Source organism: Bombus fervidus, chromosome 11 (assembly GCF_041682495.2).
Source record: "Bombus fervidus isolate BK054 chromosome 11, iyBomFerv1, whole genome shotgun sequence".
Taxonomy (NCBI): domain Eukaryota; kingdom Metazoa; phylum Arthropoda; class Insecta; order Hymenoptera; family Apidae; genus Bombus; species Bombus fervidus.
Window position 1 is genome coordinate 275,261 of NC_091527.1, and position 17,785 is coordinate 293,045.

The 17,785-nt window shown below is 29.6% G+C and overlaps 4 protein-coding genes across 7 annotated transcripts in view; 2 read left to right on the forward strand and 2 right to left on the reverse strand.

Annotated features, from left to right (window-relative positions):
• The first annotated feature begins 1,167 nt into the window (after positions 1–1,167).
• On the forward strand, positions 1,168–8,586 carry LOC139992565 (growth arrest-specific protein 1). Of its 2 annotated transcripts, none has more exons than XM_072013513.2 (5): positions 1,168–1,444; positions 6,158–6,421; positions 6,925–7,130; positions 7,282–7,577; positions 7,754–8,586. In XM_072013513.2, the coding sequence occupies exons 2-5, from the start codon at positions 6,158–6,160 to the stop codon at positions 7,756–7,758; spliced, it is 771 nt and encodes a 256-aa protein (XP_071869614.1). In that variant the 5' UTR covers positions 1,168–1,444; the 3' UTR covers positions 7,759–8,586. The 2 variants fall into 2 exon arrangements, with proteins under 2 accessions (XP_071869614.1, XP_071869613.1); XM_072013512.2 differs by having other exon boundaries at positions 1,204–1,444; positions 6,154–6,421.
• Positions 8,587–8,966: 380 nt separating this feature from the next.
• Positions 8,967–17,785, reverse strand: part of Rpn3 (regulatory particle non-ATPase 3) — a 74,039-nt gene continuing 65,220 nt past the window's right edge. Inside the window, exons 1-3 of one of the 3 annotated variants that reach the window (XM_072013476.1) lie at positions 11,053–11,148; positions 9,810–10,635; positions 8,967–9,696 (exon numbers count right to left, since the gene is read on the reverse strand). In XM_072013476.1, the coding sequence (XP_071869577.1) occupies positions 9,025–9,696; positions 9,810–10,625 (1,488 nt within the window). In that variant the 5' untranslated portion in view covers positions 10,626–10,635; positions 11,053–11,148 and the 3' untranslated portion in view covers positions 8,967–9,024. Of the gene's footprint in view, positions 9,697–9,809; positions 10,725–11,052; positions 11,149–17,785 lie in introns of those variants that run through there. The other 2 variants (XM_074111979.1, XM_072013475.1) reach the window with 2 other exon arrangements.
• LOC139992528 (golgin subfamily A member 2) lies at positions 11,439–16,004 on the forward strand. The gene is made up of 12 exons (XM_072013438.1): positions 11,439–11,733; positions 12,068–12,157; positions 12,311–12,748; positions 12,850–13,045; positions 13,144–13,451; positions 13,525–13,701; positions 13,783–14,001; positions 14,102–14,287; positions 14,380–14,631; positions 14,709–15,012; positions 15,099–15,296; positions 15,405–16,004. Exons 1-12 carry the CDS (start codon positions 11,674–11,676, stop codon positions 15,590–15,592), a joined length of 2,616 nt encoding a protein of 871 aa, XP_071869539.1. The 5' UTR covers positions 11,439–11,673; the 3' UTR covers positions 15,593–16,004.
• On the reverse strand, positions 15,780–17,540 carry Rpp30 (ribonuclease P protein subunit Rpp30). The gene is made up of 3 exons (XM_072013504.1): positions 16,768–17,540; positions 16,393–16,540; positions 15,780–16,303 (listed from the first exon to the last, which is right to left on the reverse strand). Exons 1-3 carry the CDS (start codon positions 17,353–17,355, stop codon positions 16,200–16,202), a joined length of 840 nt encoding a protein of 279 aa, XP_071869605.1. The 5' UTR covers positions 17,356–17,540; the 3' UTR covers positions 15,780–16,199.

A 17,785-nucleotide genomic window follows, 5' to 3' on the forward strand; every position in this document is an offset into this window, starting at 1 on the left:
ACAGATTGATGAACAGATTGAGAACCGAGTAGGATTTTTTACCTCGTCCAGCAAAACTTACGGGGGACATTGACAGAGAACATCGATCCCGAGTAAACGAAAACGGATAATCGTTTAATTATGATATCCTAAGTAAACTGAGACACGCGCGCTTCTTGCCGACCTACCTAATCCAACAACAAATATCATCTCGTTTAATCTCCTCGTCTTAACTTAAACTTAACACTTTACGCTTTAATTAAAAAGATAACAGATTAAACGTGTGCCTCATACAGAGAAACCTATGTGCGTGAATAACAATTTGTTTATTCTTATCCAGTAATAAAATCAAGCGAAGAAATAAGGAGATACAAGAAATAGAATTTCCATAATTTCATATATAATTTAATAACGCGTAATAGACAGAATGTCGTCGTTTCCTTCTGGGCTCCTTCCCTCTCTACGGAATCGATTAACCGGTTCAATTTGTACTCAAACGGCTAATCTCCTTCGCTGTCCGCAGACAGCTCTTCGTTTAAAGAAGTGAAATTGAGTTGAGAGTCGCAGCAGCCCGGTGAACGCTCGTGGTAGGGAATAGAAGTAGTAAGGGGCCTGAAAGGGAACCCGATGGAAGGTCGGCACTGGAAGAAGAAACGTAAGAAAGAACGGAACGCATCTAAATGCCGGACTGTTCAACGTCGTTCTGTGAAGGGTACCGGGGCGAGGACGGGGGTGAAGAGAGCAGTGTTGGAACCAGGCTGGTGTCTCAATCAGCCAAGCAGGTTGGGGCATCTTGGACCCCTGTGGGTGGAGGATAGAGCTAGCAATGGCCGTGAACTATCCTCGAAATGAAAACAAAACTCCTGAAATTATAAACTTTCATCAAATATCAAAGTTATATTTGATAAATAACATAGAGTCATTACGAAGGTATAGTAAACTATCGGATATATAATAATATTTTTCCTTCTGTTAGTAGAAAAATTCTAACTTTTCATAATTTCGTAGAATTTCTTAGAATTTTCTAATTTATAAACCTGTTGACTTTTTGTTATTTTACTAAACAGTTTAAAAAATTTCATCTCTTGTTTCAGCATGAATCGCATAGTTCACAAATTTGTGGTAAGAAATTCCTTGACATGAAATTTATTTATGATAGTGTTCAAACTTTTGATTTTAATCAGGGCTTAAATCTATCGGTAATCCTTTCGGTCCCGGGCCAGTGACCAATGGTGGGGGGGAAAGAGCGACGCGCGCAGCTTCTCGGCGCAGCGGGGCAGGCCGTCACAACTCAATCTAGTGTCTCGGTGACCGTGCGTTCGTAAGTTTCTCTTTTCCTCTCTTTCCGCATAGTGCGTTATAATTCTTGACACGGAGTCGCAGTTTTCATTGGCAGATTAGATTGTATCTGGGATCCTATATTTCCATCTCTCTAGGCTACTAAAACAATGTGATTGTTCGTAAGGTTTGTACCTTTAATATCTGTTTGTATTATCTTAGTAAACAATATTATTTCCTACGTATCGGATGTGTTTATAAAGACATTTCTCGGTAATTCTTGGGATGTAGATATATCGATGCTTGTTTTGTTTATTCAACCTCTAAAAGAGAATACATGATCGATTAATTAAACTTTCATTTTATGTATTTGATAAAATTCTTTGAAGCTTTTTCTTTTTTTTTTTTATTTTTAGTATTTAATAAAGTTGTTGCTGCTGGAAATAGTAGAAAATAAAGCATTTTTATTTTGATGACAGATATCAAATATAAACAAGATTAATGTTAAAATTGATTATTGTCAGTAAGATATGAAATTTAAATTGTAATGTCGATTGTTTCTGTACGTTGGATTTTATTACAGTTCGTAATAGACGACGATATTTTAATTCTTTAAAAATACAAAACACAACTGTCCTAAAGTAAATCCATTAAATTGGTAAGAAAGTATCATTATAATTTGCATCTTTATAGAGATGTCAAGCAACTAAATTCATATCATATTCATATTTAATATTTACTCAGTGTCATAATTTAACAGTTGTGAATAATATAATATCGAGTAATACGTAATTTAAATGCAAAATAAACAAAAATATATCTATAAATTAATAAAGAAATATTTTTCAACGAATAACATAGCTAAGAATTTATAATGAAATAAAATTTTTCATTGAATATTCTGTATTAGTATTTTACTACGTAATATAACAATCGTCACTATATATGCAATAATATATTTATTAGCCAAAACTTTGACAAAAATAAACTTGAGAAAATCACAACAATCTGCATTCTTAATATAATTAGTTATGAAAACAAATAAAATTATATTTATAGTTTATGATTGTCGTGTTAATGTGATTTTATAGTTTAATTTTTGTTCTGTACTGAACTAATCGCGCCGATTAAAACATCGATATTGATTGATAATTTTGCACAAGTATGTAACAACGTATACATTTCTATTCTGAATGCACTTATGATTACTGATGCGTATTTGAAAAAAGAAGGCACGAGTCTTTATTAAGATAATATAACGATTAATATACATAATGTGTTATAATGTACTAATACATATAATTAATTGATACAATATATATTTATTAAACAAAAGATTATATTTCTATTTATTTGGAATAAATTATATATCTAAAATTACGACTTTCGTTATTGCAAACGTTGAACTTGATTTTAAAGGATAGGACATTTGTAAAAAGAACTCGTTAATTTATAATTACTGACAAATTTCTTTTTCTTTTTTCTTTTTTTCTTCTTTTTCTTTTTCTTAATAACAATTAATTATCATTTAACAGTAAAATCGACGATGACTAAAATAATATAATATTTGCACCAAAGAAAACAAAGTGGAAGGTATATGAATCATAATACATAATACAAAGGAAGAGACAAGAGGAAGTTCGTGTTCTCTATAAAGAGTCAAAGAGAATTCTTCGAAATACGCTACTTCAGATCTATCTAAGATCTATCAGATCTAAAGAAAACAATCGATTATTTTGATCGTTTTAATAATCCTAATAATACCAGTCATTGATAAGTGTTAAACGAGCGTTCTATCTCGTCTGAATAGTTAGGTCTCGTAACCTGTGTTCGTTTAAGCATTTATTTCTTAGTATGGAAGAAAAGAAAATCTCTTGCGAATAGAGGATCACGATCACCATCGATCGACTTAACGGCTTAATTGAATGAGATCAGCAGAATCATAAGCATCGATCGAATATTGCCAAGAGCAACGATTAAATTACCATGTACCCTAATTGGTAACTGTTTCGACATCTCTTTCTCTTGATGCGTGTTTCATTCGAAACGAGATTTAAACTCGAGTGTAAAGTAAAGTTGATGATCACTGAAGGTCTATAGGGCTGGCCATCTGTCCCTCGTTGCCACGTCTGCAACGTCTTGGTGGTCCATTTTGGGGCTGGTGCGCAACAGCATCGGCACTAGCGCTGGCAATGAAGCGCTCACAGGTAGAATCTACCCCCTCTCTTTCTCTCACTATGTATGCGCGCTCGCGCACGTGCTCTCTTTCATCCCCCTTCTCTTTGCTGTACTCTGCTTTTTTACTGGTATCAGTTGAGAATAGTAGAGAGAAAGAGAGGGAGAGTAGCAAAGCGGGAGAACATTCAACCGCGTTCTTCTGCTAGAACTTCTAACAGTGGCCCTTTCTGTTTTCTCTTACTCTATTGATTGGATACATTGAAAATTAAAGCACATAGATCTCTGTGTCCCAGCGATTGCGATGTAATCGGCGATAGAGTGATTCTACGTGAAAAAATACGAGACTTTGTTTTCGAGAAAATCTAATTTGAAAATTTGTCAAGTATACTTGGCTAATTACAGACTAGGTATGAGTAAACAATCGACAGGATGTTATTCTACCACATCCACGATTGCTTGTACAACAAGACGAGAGTATTATTTTCCAACACAATCGCGATTAGTAACTTTACGAAAGTTCTAAAGTAAAAAGACGATTGTTTCTGCGATTGAAGGAAGAACAAAACTTTGGAACGTTTCTCCTTTTTTAAGTCACATTTTCTATTATTTGCTGGTACTAATTCAAGTAAATATAAAAAATTCTTGCCATATTGCCATATTGTAGCTATGATAAAACATTATATATATTATGTCATGGATCAGTAATACGTTAGTATGTAGTAGCAGAAATTTTGAGAGATAAAGCTACTAACTTTCATTTACCTTAAATGATAGATATTTTAATACATAACTACAGCGATGTTTGCTGCAGAAAAGGCGAATAAAATAAAAATAATATCGATTTTCAAATATTTTATAAGCAATGAGAATAAAATTGCCGAATCTCTTAGAATTTTTAGATTTCTTCGTTCTTTTACATTATTAAGACGTCAAACGTTTTCAAATTATAGATGTAGGAAAACATTAAAAAAAAAAAAAAAATTTAATACAAATAGGAAAAACTTGTAATATTTAAAGAGTTGAAATTACGTATATGATTTCATAGTGGCGCATTTATGATTCCTTAAGTTGAGTAGCAAAAACTTCCCTATTAACTCGAATGACAAACAGAGATCCGACTTATTTTAAGATCACCATGGAATATCTCTTCCTGTTATGCATCCGTTACAAGAATCTGCAAATACATACTTGGCACCGAGCACAATGCTGAAAATGCAAGTTATGCACATCTATTGCTATAAGCGCTACAAATCTTATAATGATAATAAACACGTAGACAAGATAAAATTATTATTCACTTCGTTTCTTTAAAGCAATCTGTAATATTAAAAAAAAAAAAAAAAATATGAACAGATTATTTTTAGTTAATCTACAATTATAACACTAATTGATAACAAATTAATAAATATAAACAATAACGTCATTTGAGTCATTTATAACACATTTTTTATAACACGTTCAAGCGTTCTTTGTACATTCTATCACTGTTGTGTATCATAGGGGAAGATAGGGCAAGATGGAAAATTGTTGTTTACAAGAAACAGTGGATATGTATTACCGTGCACACAAAATGAAAACAAAGAGGTCATCAACAGGAGTAAATATCAGTATGAAAATATCGACGTGAAAGATTACACGTGTCATAAATTACAACGCAATTTATTCCAAATTTTCTAATTTTGTCATAAGCATACATAAACCTTGCAATAGCGTTTTGTGCAATTGTGTATATTTTTTGTTGATCTGAAAATGGCAAATTCATATACTTCATAAGTTGTTCTTTCACAAACGTAGAATTTTTGGTATAAAATAATTTGTTATTTTATAAAAAGACGCGTAAAGTATTAGCAAGATGTTACGGAGCAAGATGGGATTGGATGGACGAGTGAGTGAATTTTGTCGACAATGTTTCACCAAGAGACGACGTCGTCTCCATGCCATGACCATCCCAGAACGTAACGTCGACTAAAAAGGGAAGAGAAGCAATCAACATGGAAAATTGAAATTTTAACCCTCTTCGTAACCATATAAGAACAAGAACTGTTTCAGTCTAAGAAAGCATCTACAGAGAAAAATGAAAGGAAACCTAGCAAACGAGAAGGAAAAAATATCAGAAAGTTCGAGAATAGCTCCAAATAAACTAGAAGTATAAGGAAATAGAGGTTTTTTGTCTTCGGTTATTCTAAAACATATTTAATAAATTATATTTCAACTATAATTGATAGAATATAATTAGATGAAATACGATTGATTAAAAAAAAAGAAAAAGAAATGATTATTGATTTTTAATTTTTATAATATCAGACTTTTTCTATGAATTTAACAGTGAATATATATTGGATGCAAAAGTACTTCAATAAATGTTATATGAAAAACATATTCGATTTTCTTCGCATTTCTTCTTAGCTACATATACCGTCTCACCCTCCTTCCTCTACACGATCAAATCAAAAATGAAAGAAAGTAATATGTATATGCTAAGACAGCACGTGAAACGTTCGTTCGAAACGTCCGATAATCGTACATATACGCTATTAAGTTACTGAGAAAACAGAACGGTACAAAGTGGCCGATGAATATATTAGTCTCATATATACATACATAAATATGATAAAGCGGAATTAAATTATAATTATATTGTAACTATATTTTTTTGTCATTTATAAATTCATATGGAATCCTTGAAATTAAACCTGTACCAATTTGCAACTGTTTTAGAAAGATGTCACGTTGGTTCGATCAACCGAGGATACTCCTGATAAGTGTGATATTGTTTAATACTGTAATGTGGAATACAGCGAAAAGTTCGATAATAAAGTGCGAGGAAGCAAAATTAAAATGCGCCTTCAGAACAGGCTGTGGCGCAGCTCTGCAACATTATCTTACGGGTTGTGCACCCGTTCTTCAAGGGAATGATTGTTCCGAAACCTGCCAACATGCCCTTATTGCTCTTACAAGCACCGATGAGGGCAAAGAACTTATGACAGTACTTATTATATTATCTCTGCTTTTGATAAAAAATAAATATTATTTATTCTGATTAATATCAATGTAAAAAATATTCAACGATACAACACTGACAACGAATACTTTAAACTAATATTTTATTCTACGCAAATTTTTTATAAGCGTAACAATTTTAGAATACAAATTCAAAAACGTATACAAATGTTTATAAACGATATGCCAGGTTACTTGTTTCATTAAAGTATTTATAAAACAATAAAATTTCGTCGGTTATAGTTTCTTTTTTCTTTCTTTCTTTCTTTCTTTCTTTCTTTTTTGTCTTTTCCTTTTAATAATAAAGATCAAGCCATTTCAAGATACCGAATTTAATTCGAATCAATAAATTTATTCCCTGTATTAATCTTAATTTCTTGATCTTGAAGTTGTATCATTACGTCTATTTAAATTTTATTTGTATGTACCTTGCTTATATGGAAGATACAATTTTTTAATGAACATTTATATGTTGTTTTTGTTACTTAGTGTGAATGTGAGGATGAATTATGTTCGGAGTCGAAACAAAGAGTAGAAATATGTAGATCGTCTGTAACAATGGCAATGAATAGGACAAGGGTGTCCTGCAGAATAGCAACTTGGATTTGTAATGCAGACGCTCTTTGCCAAACTGCGCTTACGTATTACAATAAATATTGCAAGAGTATGTTTCAAGGACGAAAATGTACTAGACGGTAAATATGTTTTTTTTTCTTCTTTTTTTTTTTTTTTTTTTTTTTTTTTTTTCTTTAATATGAAAATAAATAAAATCTAGAAAATATGTGATACAAAGTTACAAAATAATTTATGTAATACACAAATGACTTCTTAAGGCAAATATTTTAGATGTAGAAATTCGATAAATATCTTAACAAGACAAGAAAAGGCTGCAAAATTGAATACATGTCAGTGCGATGGTTTTGAAGAATATGATTGTAAAGGAATCCATAGAAATATGAATCTTTTATGTTTTGGAAAAATACATCATGGTTATCGTGATGTTAATGTCGAGGATGATAGGGAAAGTGAATATCTAACACCAAACATGAGTCTTAGAGGAAACGGTGTTCAAATATTAATGGACAGAGAACTATTTTTACTTTCTTTATTAATTTATCACATACTTAAAGCAACAAGACAAGGCAAGATCACTCGTTATATTATTCTTTCTCGCTTTGAAATATATACTACCGCGCATAAAATAAATTGTGATTATTTTACAAATAACATAAGCATCTAAATTTTGTAGATTGTGATACTTTAAAAAAATTGAGTTTAAATATTTAATTCTAATTTATCGAAAATTCTATTTTTTCAGACTGATGATTAGAAAGAATCCAGAAAGATGTCCAAAAAGCAACAGTATTCCATGAAACCAATGACCAAAGATCTTTATCGACATTTTTAATCAATATTTGAACAATTTAATACTGGTATTAATGGATTACTTTTTCAATATGATAAATAATTTAACAGCATGACTAACGAACGAATGCATAACTACTTAGAAAATATTTTCATGGATTTATTATGAAATTTGCACAAATGGAAAAAAAAACAGAGAGGAAGAAGTCTTGTACAGTAAAAATATTCTATAGTGATTGTATTATAGTATCTATAATTGAATAATTCGTTGCAAGTATTTAGTTATAAATCAGTTTTATTTATTAAGATATAATTATGTAAATATCTACATACCGAAATACCATCTTTCTCTTTTTTTTTTTTTTTTTTTTTTTTTTTTTTCTATCAGATTCATATTCTCGAAAATTCTTCTCTTGTAGAAAAATATTTTCTTAAAAGGATCTCCAACGCAAACATATTACATTTATTTTGGAAAAAATATAATTATTAACGTTTATTCTACTAAGAAAATATTATGAAGATAATAAAACAATTCTGTCGTGAATTGTTTTCCAAGAAAGGACTGTAAATAGATTAAGAAATTAATGTAAAGAACAAAAAATTCTTTAAGAACAAAAAATTTTCGGGATACATACGGTATATTGTTATATTTATGCGAGTTTGAGCGTGTGTAAATGTTTTTATACTATTTTTAGATATTTGTTTTTATATCTAATTATGATTAACTCAGACCTTCAATAATGATTTGTTAAAACATTGTTAATAAAAGCATAATTGAAGTTCGAAGTTTTTACAGTTTGTATTCTAATTACATGAAAAGTTACCGAGTAAATAAATTAGAAAAAAAAGGTTATATAAAGTGATGTACTACAAAAAAATTTACTAAATATAAATTGTCTACAATTTTATTATAATTTATGGAGTTCAAATATTTCAAAGACTCTTCAATATTATCTAGTACTTATTTTTATTGTATAATATTTAATTGATATTATGACAAGGAGTAGATTTATATCTCATTAAATTTGAAATATTAATAAATGTATTTACAATCTTGTGTTCTTGAAACTTAGTTTCATTGCTTATTTGTTCTTATAAAGAGTACAACGCTTTTACAAAATTTTCGTGTACCTGATATTAAATATAAGAAAGTGTAACATGAAGCGTTTTTCATGATTTTATTGGATCATTTTATTAATTAAATGTATCGAAAAAATAAACGATCTAAGGAAATCCGTCGTCATCCTCTTCTGCCATTTCCTTAGCAAGCTCTAAATCTTGTTGTTCTCTTTCTCTACGTTCTTCGGCCGATTCAAGATCTTTACCATAGGATTTTGGAGGATACCTCATAGCCTTAACACTTTGATTGTGCAAGTCTAAACAGAAAGTAATTCTTTGATGAAACGCGAGTAATGGTTCTTTAGTACAATAAATATCTGTAGTTTCTTTGCTACGCATGTATCCATTTTCTGGTTCTAAGGTAGCTTCAATTACACCGTCTCTAATAGCTTTAGCAACAATAAATTCAGCATCGACACTAGAATCCAAACCAAGCTTCTTTGCGATATCTGTGGGAGAAATTCTGGAATAGGACAGTCCGATTGACCTAATTGCAGTTTTAATAACATTGTGCCTCAATCTCAGGATTAAAGTAAATGTATGATCGGCTCTGAATTGTGGGCCAAAGTTTTCTAAAACTTCCCCAAAACGTTGAAGATTTCCTAAACGCACAGCCTGAGTCAGTTGGAAATATGGAGCTAATGCACGACGCATAGCGGCTTGTCTGAAAGTTTGACGCTCTGGAATATCTCCAAGTAAAAGTTCCACGGTTACAGCCAGTTTTTGTACTGTTTGACGGAAACCTACTGCAGTACTTTGTGGAGCTTTTCTAAGAGCCTGTAAGAAAGATAAAACATTAATTTTAAATTACACAATTTTTATTCCGAGTTTTATCTCTTCTGATAACATTTTGATTTGAAATTTATATACTGAGAAGAATATTGACTTACCTGTACTAAATACTTATGTGCAGCAGAATATTCTAATCTAGCAGCTTTGATGCGTCCCAAATAATATAAAAATCTAGCCCATTCGTTATTGCTGGCAGATTCTGGGAAAGTTGATTTCAGTACAAGTTTATCTGCCTGATCATACAAATTATAATGTAAATAGTTTCGTAATAAACAATTAATTAATACAGCCTGTCCTTCAAAGTCATTTCTAAGCGTTGCTGTTCTCAATCTCAAGTGCAATATTCCGCGAATTTTATCCAGTCTTCCAATTAGTTCATATGCCCTTGAATAATAGAAATAACATTTGGCAGCAATCAGGTCAATTGTACGTCTATTTTGAGCAATAATTTTTTGCAACAATGCCTCGGAGCATTGAACAGCTTCTTCGTGTTTTCCAGCATCGATTAAACGTACGAGAACTAGTAAATGAATGTAAGTATCAATTTCAGGTAGTGGAGTTATGGTAGAAATGCGAAGTTTCTGCGTTTCTTCAAATTCAGCGGAGTCTTCTAACCATGACAATAATGCATCACGTTCGGCGCATGGTTTAGGATAAAAACTTAGAATTACTCCACGTAGGACGTTCGAGTTTAATCTGCGACGTGTATTAGGTAGTGTACGCAAAGCTCTTAAAATAAAACGTGGTTCTTTGCTTTGTACAGCTTTCTCTATTTGACGAGCATGCTCGCGTATATCATATATTGTTTGAAGATCAGCATCTTTTTTATCACAAACATCCCCATCACCATTTTGACCCTCAAAGATTATTTCAACATCCATAGCTTCAGGATTTTTAGCCGTAGGTACACCCATTTTAGTTTCTCTATGGAAATTAGATTTCTATTAAGCACAATATTCTAATCTTATCACGTACAATATCATTTAATTTTTACAAGCTTCTCAACGTAGACGTTTGTGCGTGTCGTGTGCGTGTTCGTGTGCGTGTGTGTGTACGTATACCTATAATATCCAACTCATTGTATCACATTATCTAATAAAATAATTTTGTAAATTATCCAATATTTATAAAAAGTATTATACAAAACTAAAAATATGAAGCTAGATTTAAACTTTGTAATAAAGAATTTAATAACCAAATTCAAACTTCTTTGCTGTCAATTTAATATGGTATTCTCTTTAAATAAATCTTTCACATTTTATGATTTTATTATTTGATATAAGACTTGTAACGTGTAAAAGTAACAACAACTGAAAAGTAAGAGTAACATTTTACATTCACCTTTGCTTTTAAACTTTTGCAGAAAAACTGAAAATTCTTAATACAAGTGCAATTCTACGTTTTCATCGCACCAATTCACAGTTGTACGTGTCACACACCAACCATCAGCAAAAAATTTAACGAACTTCTAGCTAGGGTTTTTCGCCTTTGAATAAATTTTTTCATTTTTCTGCAACTTATCATAATATCTATCAAAATTATTAAAATTATTGTTAATATTTAAACAATTTCTTATGTATGAAACTTTGTATTTGCTATAAATTATACATAATATAAAATTATCCGATATTAAATGTATATAATCTGTAAATATATGTCGCAAAATTTTCTTCATTAAAAGTGTTTAATATTTTAAACATTTTATATGGAAAGATTATTTACTTTTTTATTGTAATAAATCGTCGATAAGTAGCGTAACCCAATGGTTTGTATAATTCAATCACTGTTGGCCATCTAACTGAATAATTAGGCCAATGGATAAGAGAGCGATTAGTATACGATCATATTCGTGGATTAAGTAGGCATGAGATAACGTTGGTGGCAAATAATACAATATTTTTAATTATGATGATGTAAATAATTGTGTTAAAGTAATATCAAGGATTTCACTTATTAGTTTTCATGTCACATGTCAACATGAATTTAAGCAAAAGCGAAAAATTGTTGGCCGCTAAGAAAAAGGTATAATGTTTTGAAGTATTGTATAGCTACATTAGTATCTTTTTTAATATTCAATTTACGTACAAAAAATTTATACATATATTTATAGGACTTCGTAAGTTCTAGCAACATTTTAATTATTCATTCTCTTATATTTTTGTATCTTTAAATATTTAGATTATTTTAGCTGTCAAACGCTTATTGAATTTTAATTTTACATAATATTTACCCTTTAAAACGTAAATAAATAATTTGGAAAATCTTACGGCTTCATAAGTTGGTTTCTTTCATAAGTTAGATTAGTACAACAAAATGTTACCGTTACTTATATTTTATAAAACTTCCTTTTTGTTAGCTCAGGGAATTTCAATTAAGAAAAATGCAAAATAATCCAGATGATTCTGCGAAACAAAAACGTCACTCTGTCAATTCATTACCTTCGCAGGTGAAATAAATTTATATATTATAATAATAATTATGATATCTTTTTATTTAAATCCATGTTCAAATGCAATTACATTTCTCCTTGTAATCTTTATTATATTTTAATTGTTGTAAAATGCAAACAGTTTTTAAATTAATTTGTTAAATTTTGCAGCATCAAAACGCAGAAACTGATACATCACATTTAGAAGGTTTAACTAATGCATCGACAATAGGAAATCTGGAAAATGATATAGTTCAAGAATTTCAAAAAGATGAAGTACTATTCACAAATTCGTTGGTAACTTCAGAAAATACCATAAATCATGATAATGTACATTATTCTACAGAAGAAACTAACAACACAGAAAGTGTACAAGAAATTAATACATCAGAGGCAACGAGTAAAGTGGATTTTTATGATCTTCCAAAAGTACAAAAAGAACATCTCTTGGAGATGGCTTCTGCAGTTGCAGATGTTTTAACAAATGAATCAGAACATATAGAAACATCCCTTGATACTGACTTAATATATCATAATCAATTTTTAAGTCCTTATATGGAAGAGCAGAAAAAAGTTGTTAATGAATTGCATATTGAGCTTAGTAATGCTGTAAGTGTATATATGCATATAAATTTTGTAAAAAGTATCTAGATCTAAACGTTGAAAACAGAAATAGTTCGGAAATAAAATTGTTTTAATAATTTAATTAGCGTAGCAGGATTTCAGAGTTAGAAGCCAAATTAGAAGGAAAAGAAACAGAATATCAGATAGAATTGGCACAAGAAATAAATCCTTTAAAAGAGCAACTTCAGGTTCATACTCAGACTACTGGCATTCTAATAGCAGAAAAAGCAGAACTTACCGCTGCTCTTAGTCAAGCTCAACAAAGCATTAGACAAAGTTCAGGTTTGTTATTTTAACTAATGAGATCTTCTAGGCAGGCGTGTCCGCTTATGTACGTGATTATAAATTTTTAATAAATTAAAAATTAATATACTTTTTAGAGGAATCTGAAGAAATGACAAGAAAATTAAAAAATTCACAAATTCGCATAGCTGAATTAGAGAAAGAAACGTATACTGTAAAAAATAGTAATGAAGAATTGAGGAAAAACATTCATCAATTACAAAGTGAATATGATTCTCTTAATAACAGATTTTTTGAATTGAAGAAAGAGAAAGAAGATTTGAGTTTAGAAGCGTCAGAATTAAGGCAAAAACTGAATTTGAAGAAAACAGAATTAATTGCTGTTCAACAAGAACTGCAAGAAAAAACAGCATTGCTTTCATTAAGCGAACTTAGAATACAACAGGTAATAATACATGTGCATTATCATTGGTTAACTATATGTGAAACATTTTTCACATACTTCTTTGCCTTTGTAGATGAAAGTTGCTACAACAACAGAAGAGGAGAAACATGCGGTAATTCTTTTGGAGCAAGAATTAACACAAACTAAAGAAGCTCTGAAAATTGTTAATGTTGAAAAGGATGAAGCCAATAAACAGTACCAGAATTATGTTAAACAATTAGATACCCAGCAGGCAAAATTATTAGAAGAGGTATTTTTATATTATCTGTAATGAAATTTGAAGGCGCAACGAAATATGATAAATCTTTTAAAAATTAAATGTCATTTATAGATAAAAACACAAAGAGGTGGTATAGAAGATTTACAACGTAGAGAACAAAGTTGTATACAAAGAATTTCAGAGCTTGAGCAACAATTACAACAAGAAAGAGAAAAAGCAGGGAATTTATCGTCTTTACAGGATCGTAAAGACGAAACAGATAATCTCTTGAAAAATATAGACGAACTTACATTGGAACAAGAAAGGCTTCACATTTTATTATCTGAGAAGGTAGCATTTTCGTATTAATTTCTACTATAGAGAGTAAATGAAAATTATTTAAAATTACATCAATTTATTGATTAATTAAAATTTTCTTCCATATATTTAGGATTCGCAAATTGAAATGTTGACAAAAAATCTAAATGATTTACGAGATGCGAATAATCAAGGAGCAGAAGTAACAAAACTAGTCAATGCTCTCGAAAGTGAACAGTTAGGGGCATCGAGAGCAATTCATCAAAATCGACAATTAAAAGAGCAACTAACTGATATGGAAAATGCGTTTGTTTCTTTGGTAAGCGTAACATTAAATATTGGTAAAACGTATTAATGATACGTGGTAAATAAGAGTAAATAAACTATATAAATTTTTAATAAAATTTCAAGAGTAATGCTAAATTGGATTTAACTGAACAACTTCAAGCAGAGCGTTCTATAGGAAGAAAGTTAAACGTTCAATTAAATAACGTAGAAAGTGAGTTGGGACAACTGAAAGAAAAATTAAAGGAAAAAGAAGCTATTCTTGAAGAGGTTGAGAAAGAAAGACTTCAAAATGCTCAAATAGCGGATCAAATACAGCATTATCAAGCTCAATCGCATCATGCAGATACTTTCCAACGAGAACTTCAACATGCTATAGTAATTATTTGTTTAATTATATTAAAAGATTTCCTGCATTGATGTTAAACATTTTTCTTGCTCTATTTCTGTTTCAGATTACTATAGAAAGATTAGAAAAGGAAAAACAAACGCTTATGGAGAAATTGAAAGAAAAAAATGTGGCCAGTTCCATCTCCGAAGTTGATTCACATTCTGTGAATGCTAATAATAATGTATCAAAATCGGAAGAGAAAGTACATGTAGAAAGCTCAAACGAAAATGATGTTATAATATCTGAACCTGTAAAAAAGCTTGAACAAAGATTTAAAGAAACAATGGAACGAGTCGCAGAGCTTACAGAAGAGAAACAGAAGCTTGAACATCTCGTTTTACAGCTTCAAAGTGAAACAGAGACAATAGGTACGAATAGATGGTTTTTAAATAATTATTTACACTCTAACTTTATCTTTATATTCATAGAATTATCTCCCTTTTTTTATTTCTAGGGGAATATATAACATTGTATCAAAAACAAAGAGCTGTTCTACAGAACAGAGCAATAGAAAGAGAACAGGTATTTCGACAATTACTTGAACAGAGAAATCAGCAACAAGAGCAATTACATAAATTGAAAGTTTTGGTTAGTGACTTTCTTAGCAAAGAATACATATGTTCCAATGGAACAAAACGTATAGTTGAAACAGGTACTTATAATATAATGATATTGTATTAATCAAAAGAGATTAACACGTACTGCAACTTAATAACCATTATTAATTAGTCGAAATTTAACGAAACAAATTATTTTTCAGCAACGGGTTCTAGTGATTCTGTAACTATTAACGGAAAAGAGGAAGTAATAGATCCACAAGTAGAAAATAAAAGTGTTTCGGAACTCCTAGATGTTCTAACAGAGATAAAAGATTGTAAAGATTCCTGTATGTTTGAACCGAATTTTCATCCATGTCCTTGGTGTTCTGGAAAGTTGCTTACAGTATAAAGCATATGTTATGTATATATCTTATACATTTTTTAGTATAGAACATTAATATAAAATTTTTAATCGACGACGATTTGTAGAACAATTGTATATAGGGTAAAATCCATAAAAATTGCAATTTGTAAGTGATTGATATGAAAAAAGGAATGTTTCCCTCAAAAGCAATTGCTCTTTTCTATAAGGTATGAAAGAAAAGAAAAAAGAGAAAAAAAAAACATCATTTAAGCCTAAAATATTATTTAAGGAATTGTTGAGGATATATAAAGTATTTTTTAAGTAATTATCTTTTTCCGTACATGCTTTATTGCTTTCTTCTTAATGAAAAATATATATTTCTCTACAAAAAGTAAAAATTAGTTCTATTCTAAATATATTAAATAAAGAAATATATGAAATTTTATATTCAAAAATATTTTATTTTACATGTTTAAAAAAATCAAATTTTTATCATTGTTAATTTCTATTATAATATCTATATCCTATATATTATAAGAATTCTATTATCTCAATCTAAGTAAATTTAACGTAAAAAGTGATATTCATTTTTTTATCATATTTTTGATTGACCATTTGAAAAAATTATAAAAAACATCTTTTATAATTCAACTTATACTTTCAATTTTTTTAGAAATTTTGAGTCACGATCAGTGATATTTGTTCTCTCTGTACAATCTTCAATAATAAAAGCAGCTTTCCCTCTACGTCTTCTTTCTAAAGAAAAGGACAAATAACTTAATAATTATATTATATTATTCCCATTTTTTTGACAATTTGCACTTTTACATGCAATAATACATCACCTGCTCTTAACAGAAGTCTTTTACACTGATGTAATATTGAAGCTTTTGCTTGAACTTCATTCAAACCCAATAAACATGCCAAATTTATAAGATCATAAGGATTTCGTATTGTCTTAATATCACTGACACCACTGGATAATATTATATTCTAAATAAACAAGATAGTTAATTAGAAATTTGTTTGTTATTTAGACATGGATTTTAAGGAAAAGTCCTTTGTACGTTTGTCAATAAATCTTTCGATATTTAATAACATTATTATCTATAGGCTAAGCATTAATATAAATTAATATTTATATTAGTGCTGTTTTGTAATATACGACTATGTAGTGTTAAAAAACTGTTATTTTCATTTATATATAAATATTTCTATACCTTACTCTTTCCGTATGTATGAAACAGATGACAATAATGGATAGTATTTCTTCTGGATTCGACATTTAATAGATCTGCATACTGTACTTCAAAATGTATTCCTCTTTCAATTGCTTGATCATATAGTTTCTTATTAAGTTTAAATGATATAGAATTCGACCTTAATGTAATTATATCTGCATTTAATTGAGTACATGCAAATTGTAAAGCACTTTGTGTTTTTGGAGCAAAAGCATATAGATCGAATTTTTTTAAACTGGAACAATGATTCACTATATGCGTTTTTGCAAAATCAGAACAAAAGAAAGTAATTCGACTAAAAATTCTTAATCTTCCGTCAAATTCTTTTTTTATACTTCCAATGTCGATTGTTTCAAGAACAATACCCTGTGATGTTTCACTATCACTACCCTTTTTTTTCCTTTTTTTCTCTGTTCCAAGTACACTTTCATCTATATTAGTATTTATTGCTACTGTTTTGAATCCATATTCACATAATTTTGATAAAATAGGGTATAGATTTCGTGTTTCATTTCCTGGTACATTCACACATAAATCGTAAAATCCTGTACTTTCTCTGATATCCATTTTTATGAAATATTAGATTTACACGTAAATGCCATTTATTTTTAATTAAATATGTTGTAAATTTATTTATAATGTTTGGTTGAAACTATAATTTGGAAATTAACATTCTCTTCTAATTTTTTCTTCATTATTTCTGTGACTATGCTTCGACTAATCCTAACCTAGAATTTTCATGTATATAGATAGGAAATGTCTATTATATATTATTTTGTACTACTACTACTACTACTACTAGCGATATCTTTTGGTTAATAAAATCATATTATGAAAATCATAATATTTTTGTCAAAAATGTTGGCTATAAAAGGAGATGCTATTTAATATTTTTTGAAGAACTTCATTTATTCACATCAATTTATTATTCACTAAATTACCATATTTATTACAGATTGTAATTACGAATTGTCTTCATTAATAAAGCCATATATAT

Bases quoted from the DNA above. Each gene is read 5' to 3' on its own strand.
- LOC139992565 (XM_072013513.2), top strand. From the start codon at position 6,158: ATGTCACGTTGGTTCGATCAACCGAGGATACTCCTGATAAGTGTGATA. The intron at 6,422-6,924 runs GTACTTATTATA...TTTGTTACTTAG, and splicing joins AGGGCAAAGAACTTATGACA to TGTGAATGTGAGGATGAATT. The intron at 7,131-7,281 runs GTAAATATGTTT...CAAATATTTTAG, and splicing joins GGACGAAAATGTACTAGACG to ATGTAGAAATTCGATAAATA.
- LOC139992528 (XM_072013438.1), top strand. From the start codon at position 11,674: ATGTCACATGTCAACATGAATTTAAGCAAAAGCGAAAAATTGTTGGCC. The intron at 13,702-13,782 runs GTATTTTTATAT...TGTCATTTATAG, and splicing joins AGGCAAAATTATTAGAAGAG to ATAAAAACACAAAGAGGTGG. The intron at 14,632-14,708 runs GTAATTATTTGT...TTTCTGTTTCAG, and splicing joins GAGAACTTCAACATGCTATA to ATTACTATAGAAAGATTAGA.
- Rpp30 (XM_072013504.1), bottom strand. From the start codon at position 17,355: ATGGATATCAGAGAAAGTACAGGATTTTACGATTTATGTGTGAATGTA. The intron at 16,541-16,767 runs GTATAGAAATAT...TTGTTTATTTAG, and splicing joins ATACATACGGAAAGAGTAAG to AATATAATATTATCCAGTGG. The intron at 16,304-16,392 runs GTGATGTATTAT...CCTTTTCTTTAG, and splicing joins AAGACTTCTGTTAAGAGCAG to AAAGAAGACGTAGAGGGAAA.